The 8,114-nt window shown below is 35.5% G+C and overlaps 1 protein-coding gene across 2 annotated transcripts; it reads left to right on the top strand.

Annotated features, from left to right (window-relative positions):
- Positions 1–597: 597 nt before the first annotated feature.
- Positions 598–7,733, top strand: LOC150001997 (U6 snRNA-associated Sm-like protein LSm8). Of its 2 annotated transcripts, none has more exons than XM_090287442.1 (4): positions 598–754; positions 1,892–1,932; positions 4,980–5,107; positions 7,489–7,733. In XM_090287442.1, exons 1-4 carry the CDS (start codon positions 724–726, stop codon positions 7,577–7,579), a joined length of 291 nt encoding a protein of 96 aa, XP_090143568.1. In that variant the 5' UTR covers positions 598–723; the 3' UTR covers positions 7,580–7,733. The 2 variants fall into 2 exon arrangements, with proteins under 2 accessions (XP_090143568.1, XP_090143569.1); XM_090287443.1 differs by having other exon boundaries at positions 739–794; positions 1,821–1,932.
- The last annotated feature ends 381 nt before the right edge of the window (positions 7,734–8,114 follow it).

Raw genomic sequence — 8,114 nt, 5'->3', positions numbered from 1 at the left:
AGATTTTTCTGGTGTAGTAAAAAGAATGCTGTTTTCTAAGGGAGGCTCACACACATTTTCCAGTTCAGATTCAATTCCAAGTTGGAGCACTTTTAGAGGCAAAGGGAGAATATGCAAATATGCTTATCGGTGCGGTCTCCAGAGAAGTATACCAAATGGCCAGAACATGCGCAACTTTGTCCCAGGCCATTGAGCATCTAACATTTATTTTTGGATCCTGTGGTAGAAAACTAGGAATTCCACTTCCCACACTTCCATTTCATAGAACAGCACTCATCTCTACTTGTGATGAAAACACCTTATTCTCTTCCCTGTTTTTCTTCAACTTCCCGCTTGTAACGTCTATGAATTGCCTTCCACTTCGCTAGGAAACTCGCTTTCCCATCTTTCCTCTCCTACCCCACCTTCAGGGAGTTTCTCCCTTTTCTTTGTCTCACGATCCCTTTAGGTTTGTTTTTCTGGGGGGGCTTCCGAGATCACTGCCCGGAAAGGCAACAGGAAAATACTGCGCATGCGCAGCTAAGTCATTGCCGGTTGGCCTCATGGGTTTGGTTGGCGGGTTTCTTCTAATATCTTACTCGCGGAAGCTACGGTGAGGGGACTCTCGCGATAACTGCGGTAGTCAGTCCATTGGAGCTGCTGTGGGCTGCTGGTGGCCTTTTTTTAGCTCCTTTTGTTGCCCACGCTGCCGTGTTGCCCGGAGTGGCCGGGGGGGCGAGCATCATGACTTCGGCTCTGGAGACGTACATCAATCGTATCCTCTGGCGGCCGGCGCTTGCCGGAGCCGTGGCGAGGTCCGCGTTGGACTGGAGAGGGCGGGTGCTGGAGAGGCCGGGGTCGGGATCGCCGGGCGGTTGGGACTTCCGGCCACTCTGTGGCCCAGGTTCGGGGATTAAGGATCCGGATCCACCAATCCCGCGCCAAGGCCTGGAGCCCGCTGTGGACCCCGGGAGCCTTTTTATTTTAATCTTTAAAAAGTGTGATTATTCCGAACTTTTTTTTACCTGTCTGTAGAAGTCAGCTATTGATTCATCCTTACTACTTCCCTAGCCTGTGCGGTCAAGCTTGGGAATAAAACGAATAGCCGTCCTAGTGGCAACGAATGTCTTGTCAGTCCCTGTGCTTGTTTTATTCTTAGGCTTTGCTCATTGTTCGAGGATAGCAAAAATTGTAAGGATGGTGCACAGATTGAATTTCCACCTCTTTATCACTTGAAGTCTCAACTTCTTTGTAGATAGCTTGTTGTAATGGATCGTCACAGGGACAAGTGGCTTTAAAAAGCTGCTGTGAAGTTGTAGTCTATATTTGTGTTACAGTTTTAAAGTATCAGGACAGAAGCACTACGTTGTTTTCATACACAAATTTGGGACAAAAGGGAAATACTAAAGACTTTTAATGATGCAAAGCATATTCCTAATTTGTGACACTGATTATAGCTTTTCTTTTGAAGTTCAGAAACCTAAGTCCTGGAAGATAGTGGCTTACCATGCTTTAGATCATTAAACATTAATTCAGCTCTAATCTATTTTTGTTTTAGAGATGAGGAAGCAGGTCTCAGAAAGTGGGAAATGTCTTGCTCAAAGTCAGAGGCAATATTCCATAATTATATTACCAAACTGTTTTGGGTAATTATATTACCAGCTGTTTTGAAACAGGTTACATTTGATCACATACAGAAAAGGAATTTCTAATTCTAGTTTTTCCTCTTCTAATTATGTAATTGTCACAGGAATTAAAGTTAGAAACTTGTAAGTTCTTATGTTGTGAATGTAGTGTCTGTATTGAATAGTTGTATTTTAATTCTGTCACCTTTTCCCTAGGAATTAAAACAACTTCTTTAAGTTTGCAGTTTGCGTTCCTTGAGAAATGCTTTCCTTGATTCAGTTATTAGGAACTGTTGCTGTTATTACTTCTGATGGGAGAATGATAGTGGTAAGTGTTTGGCATATTCATTCTCTGCTTTCCTGGAGGCTTATCGGGTATAAATTTTTCTGTAGAAGCTCTGATCTCTAATGCCTAGGCACTATAGTGTTACATCGTATACCTGCATTGTTCTTGTGATTCAGCTTTTTACCTGAAAGGTTACACTGACCACATACAGAAAAGGATTTTCTTTTTCTATTTTTTCCTTTTCTAGTTGTGTAATTATTACAAGGAATCGAAGAAGTTAGAAACTTTTAAGTTTCTATGTTGTGAATGTACTATATTTTCTTTATTAGCTTTTTAAAAATAAATGTTGAATATAAGTTACAAGGCTTCTAGGAGCTTTGATGAATAACAGATTCTGCCCTCAGAGAGTGTTTGGTCTAGTCTGCAGTTAGCTGCCTGTATTTTATATTTATTTTCCTCTTATATTTTTTATTTCCTTTTCCATTCAGTACTCTGGTACATGAATGTTATGATTTTTTTTTTGAGGTTTTGTATATACCTCTTTGAAACTTTTTATGATTTACACACTATGTATATTGGAATAATGAACATTAAGTCTTGTAGCGTGTTACTATTCGTGGCCTATTCTTAGGTTGTATGATCTCTGCCTTCTGTAGGACAAATTATGATGATTGACCCTAAATTTATTTCCTCTCATTTGTCCATTTATTGCAGTATCCCCTTTAATTCCAGAAAAATCTTGAATTCTTTTCTTGACCTATCCCTTGGTCATAATAAATAAATTCCCATGATTTTTGGCTACTTAATTATTTCTTCACCTAAAAATCATACAGCTGTTTGCTGTCAAAAAGTTTTAAGGCTGCTAGACCTTCTCTTTTCTAACTATGTCTAAAATTCATATAGTTTAATCTTTCATTTTTCTATTTTACAGTCTGTTTTTGTTTCTTATTTTCTGTTTAATTCTTGTGATTTTTTTCAGTGGGTCCTTAAGTGACTATTACCCAAGTGTTAGACTTTCCCATTGAATTATATTATGTACTGGGTACTTCACATGCATTATATAATTTAATCTTCAGTGCACCTCTGTGAAGAAGAATTACCCCTCTATTCTAGGTTAGGAACCAAGCTCAGAAGAAGCAAGTCCCTTTCCCAGAGTCACGTGTAAAAAATGGTAGAACCAAACTGGTATTTAAATTGGATTTGATTCTAAAGCTAAGCCAGTTGCTTTGCTTCCTTCTTAAGAGCACAATTATGTTTTTTTTAGACACCTTACCTTATGTTTTGTCAAGGACAGTATGAAATATTTAAATCTCAGTTAAATAAGAAGCCTACTATTAACAAGTACTTGCAAATAGTTATTTGTATTGCAAAATCATCAAGTTTAATTCTTTCTGTTTTTCTTAACAGGATAGATAATGAATTGGAAAACTTTTAATTTTATAGATGAAGGAAAGCTATTAAAAGAAGCATTTTCAGAACTAAATTTCAGTAGTTATGTATTTCTTTGACACATGGCTCACCTGATAGAACAGTTATTATATAAAATTAAGCCAAGAGGCTATGTAAGGGTGTGATAACTATTTGCTAGTTAGTTTAGTAGAGTAAGTACTCCATATTTTATTTCTCTTCTAAATTCTAGGTTATCATCTCCTCTTTATTTTTCCTGCTTTTATATATCTTGATTTTGAAAAAATTAAAAGTTAAAATAGTGAATTTTAGAGATAAGTAAAACCAATATAAGTTGATGGTTCTTCAAAAACTTAAATATCCTCTGACTTACTCTGTTATGCTAGGCCCATGTCTTCCTTTATTCAAAATCAGGATTCTTTCATAAAATTTTACTTAAATGTTTCCTTTAATTCTGGGTCTAATTATTGCAGTCAGATTTATATCTACCTTATTGTGTTATTAGGCACTTAAATAAGTAAATACACATGAGGCCCATGGAACACTTTCTGGCAAATAGGAAGTACTCATTAAATGTTAGCTGTTAATAACAGTTGTACATATTTATGGAACTTGAATCTCTTAAAAAAGGTAAATTATATTAGTATCAATAGTATAGTAGTTCAGTAGTTTGGCTTTGAAGCTATCCTTTCATGGTTCAGATCCTAGCTCTGCTGCTTTCTACATATAAAACCTTGAGAGATAACCTACCTGTGCCTCAATTTTTCATTTCTGAAGTGGTAATAGTTCTATCTACAATATTTTAATGTGTAAAGATCAATTAGCCCTGACCAGTGTGGCTCAGTTGGTTGGAGTGTCATATTATTGTAAATTGAAAGGTTTCGGGTTTGATTTCCGGTCAGGGCAAGTGCCTGCATTGCAGGTTGGCTTTTCTGTCTGGACATGTTTGAGGGGCAACCAATTGTCTCTCTCACGTTGATATTTCTCTGCCCCTATTTCTGTCTATATTTATATCTGTCTGTCATCTATCATCTATTTAATCTAATCTTTCCTATCTATCTAATCTCCCTTCCTCTATCCAGAATCAATGGCTATATCCTCCAGTGAGGATAAAAAAAAAAAGATTAGTTCAGATATTATGGGCAGTGTGTTTAGCACAGGGCCTAATACTAGTATGTACATATACAAGGATGGACAAATGTAGGTTTACAGTTGTGAGTACCCGAAACAGTTTATTCTTCTATTATTATATATTCTTGTAATGTATATTTTTCCATACAAACAACTGTAAACCCACTTTTGTCCAGCCCTGTATATTTTTCCCTTGAATTTCACTTGTTTCAGTTTGTGTTTTTAGAATGTTAGCTCTTGGACTGTACTGCCTAGGCTTTCATGTACTTTCTTGAAAATATACTAGTACCTAGATGTCCTTTGTAACTCTAAACAACTCTGCACACTGGCCAAATGTGTGGTGTAGTTTTTCTCACCACTTAGAAAAACAAGTAAGTTTTATATTAGAATACTGTTAATTATAAAGAGGTATTATATTTTACAGTGGACTTATTTCTAGTTCAGGTACTTCTGTTGGAGAACCCAACAACTAAAATTGTTGTTTGGTTAAATTTATACATTCCAGTAAACTAGAATATTTGTCTTTTTCTCTGGAACTTTTCTTTTTACAGGGAACACTGAAAGGTTTTGACCAGACCATTAATTTGATTTTGGATGAAAGCCATGAACGAGTGTTCAGCTCTTCACAAGGAGTAGAACAAGTGGTACTAGGCTTATACATCGTAAGAGGTGATAATGTGTAAGTATAATATGTCTTTTTTAAGGCAGGTTGAATACACTATAGGTGCACTGCCCTGCTACATGGAGAAAAGTTTTTTTGTTTGTTTTTTAGTTTTTTAAAAAATATTTTATTTAATTATATTTAGAGATGGGGAGGGAGAGAGAAACATCAATGTGTGGTTGCCTCTCGCGCGCCCCAATCAGGGACCCCGCCCACAACCCAGGCATGAGCCGTGATTGGGAACTGAACTGGAGACCCTTTGGTTCGCAGGCCGGCATTCAATCCACTGAGCCACACCAGCCAGGGAGAGGAAAGGTTTTTTATCTACTGAGATTTGTCCATATTTCTAATAATTAAGTGGCCCGGATAGGGTCCAGAAAGTGCCCTGTCTTACAGTGAATACTTTATTTGAGAGGTTTCATAGAATGTTCTTCCAGAATACCCCTAATTTTAGTATACTCCTAGGGTACCAAAGCCAGGGTTTGAAAGTTTCTTTGAAATCTCTTGCATGGATAATTTTAAATGATTTATGCTCTATAATATAGCTGAATTTATAAACAAGCACTTCATCACTACTTATTTTTTCTCTTAATTTTTATAGTATAATTGGCATACTTTTTTATGCTGTGGCCTCAGTTAATTTGTGACACACAGTTTGAGAAGATACATTTTTAATGGTGGCAATTTAAGAAAAGCCTGTAGTAGTGTATGGCAGAACTGTTCAGTAGAACTTTTTGGGATGGTGGAAATGCTATATCTGCATTATCCACTAATGTAGGTACTAGCCGTGTATGGCTACTGGGTACTTGGAACGTGGTTGGTGTGACTGGAGAACTGAATTTTAAATTTCATTTAATTATAATTTAATAGTCATGTGGCTGTTAGCTACTATTTTAGAAATTGCAGTTAAGTGGGTAGAAGATTGTTGAATCAGTTTTCTAGTGAGTACTATATAGATTTAAAACATGGCTGAAAGGCAGCAAAAGATACATTAGCATCTCAGGTTATTTTAGGGAATAGGTAGGATATAGAAGATAAAGGAATACTGTTCATTCGAATTGTTTAAGAAAATAATCTTTAAATTATTTGATCTTTAATAAAAATTAGGGGTTTATACAATGTTCTGTAGAAATGACTTTTGGGTGCAGTTTTACAATGAGCTGTAGAGAACAAGAGAAAGGCAAAGCAGGTGGGGCCCAGAGCCCTAGACCAGAACATACTGATTCTTTATATTGAGGTTCTGCATAACGATTGATCTTAAGAATTTCTCCTACTTTAAAAAACATTTTTTTTTAACTACAATTTTTAAAAATATATTTTTTGTAGACCTAGTGGAACCAGCTGTGCTGCCTTACATAAAGAGATTTTGTATTTTCAATTTACAAGCTGGTTGATTGATGTTTTGTTGGTAGCTTGAAATTGGCCATAGTAGGAGTAATTTGTACTATGAATGTCAGTAAATGCTGCAAACCAATCTCTGAATGAAACTGAGAGGACAAAGTAAAAAGGACTTTTGTTTTATGTTGAGAGAACAATATATTTCCCACAGTTTGGTGCTTTGCATTATAGAGAACTGAAAACCTTATGTAGTTTAAAATAAAATGGGGCAAATTCTGTATTAAAACTATTCATCTATAAAGTTTACTTTCATTAAAACCAAACAGTTAAACAACCAATTTTTGGTGGAATAATATTTTATATACCCTTGTGGGTTAGATGTAACGTTGACTATTTCCGGCTATAGAGCCATGGCTTTGTCTTTACCTGGCATGTTATTAATGTTATATTTGTGTTGAATCAAGGGAAAATTTAGTGGCTTTAATTTTAGCTGATCACATCAAAATATTATTTGTTAGATACCTAAGTACTTGTTGCTGCTATTATTTTTGTATATAAAAAATTACTTTTTGTTCCTGAATTTAAATTGAGTAAACTGAGAAATCATGAGAATTACAAATCTATACTATATATCATTGGTGGATTTAGTTCATTGAAGTTACTTAAATAACAGATGCTTTTATTTCCTTACATAGTAGTGATTTTGTGATTCTCTCCCCTCTTCCCAACCTCTCCAATATAGTCTTTGGAGTTGAAATAATAGGATTGCATATTTGGGGGTTTTATACCATATCGATCCCTTTTTTGTTTTTTTCCTTTGAGAACTTATGATTCAGTCACACTGTATGAAATATATCCTTCAGTATCGGTTTCTGTTACAATGTAGCTTTCAAATAATTTCTTGAGTTTAGTCAATTAATCTCATGAAAAGTATGGTTTTTTAGTCAGTTAATCTCATGAAAAGTATGGTTTTCACGTTAAGTAATTCTTTTTACTTTGTCCTCTCAGTTTTATTCAGAAATGAGATAGTTTTAACTTTTTTTCTCCTCAACTAATTGCAGTGCAGTCATTGGAGAAATTGATGAAGAAACAGATTCTGCTCTTGATTTGGGGAATATTCGAGCAGAACCTCTGAACTCAGTAGCACACTGAGGAAGAATTACATACACTGGACATCTGTATATCTTTGTACAGAAACTGATTATCCTGAGGATGATGTGCAGAATTATTATGAAGGTGTAATTGTACAATTTGACTCCATATCGATTCACTGTAATATGATAAGTAAATTAAAAATATTTTTACATTTTCTTGAGTTTTATTGCCCCCCCCCCCCCCCCAAATCCTGGTAGGTTTGGTAGTTTGGCTTTATTTCTATTAAATAGTATGAAAATCTAAAGATTATTTTGAGAAACTTTCTAAAACAATTGCTGATATTTTAATATTTATGGGAAACTAGTTGAAAAGAAATGTGTATTCTATCTATATACAGCAAGCATGCAAACACTACATATAGTGCAGGATACATGTGTTTCTTTCCATGACTTTTAGGAAAATCAGAGGAAGATAAGTCTTACCTTCTTCCACAATTTTCTGAACCATCCCCATTTGTGACACCGCTCTGGAAGTTGTGAGTCAAATGTATTTGGTTGAGAAAAGGAAAAGTGCTATGACAAAATTGTATATT

The sequence above is a fragment of the Furipterus horrens genome, unplaced genomic scaffold (assembly GCF_987537825.1).
Source record: "Furipterus horrens unplaced genomic scaffold, mFurHor1.1.pri manual_scaffold_9, whole genome shotgun sequence".
Taxonomy (NCBI): domain Eukaryota; kingdom Metazoa; phylum Chordata; class Mammalia; order Chiroptera; family Furipteridae; genus Furipterus; species Furipterus horrens.
This window is presented reverse-complemented; position numbering and strand designations above follow the sequence as displayed.

Coding starts and splice junctions, on each gene's coding strand:
- LOC150001997 (XM_090287442.1), top strand. CDS start 724: ATGACTTCGGCTCTGGAGACGTACATCAATC. Junction 755..1,891: donor TCTGGAGACGTACATCAATC/GTATCCTCTGGC, acceptor TTCAGTTATTAG/GAACTGTTGCTGTTATTACT. Junction 1,933..4,979: donor CTGATGGGAGAATGATAGTG/GTAAGTGTTTGG, acceptor TTCTTTTTACAG/GGAACACTGAAAGGTTTTGA.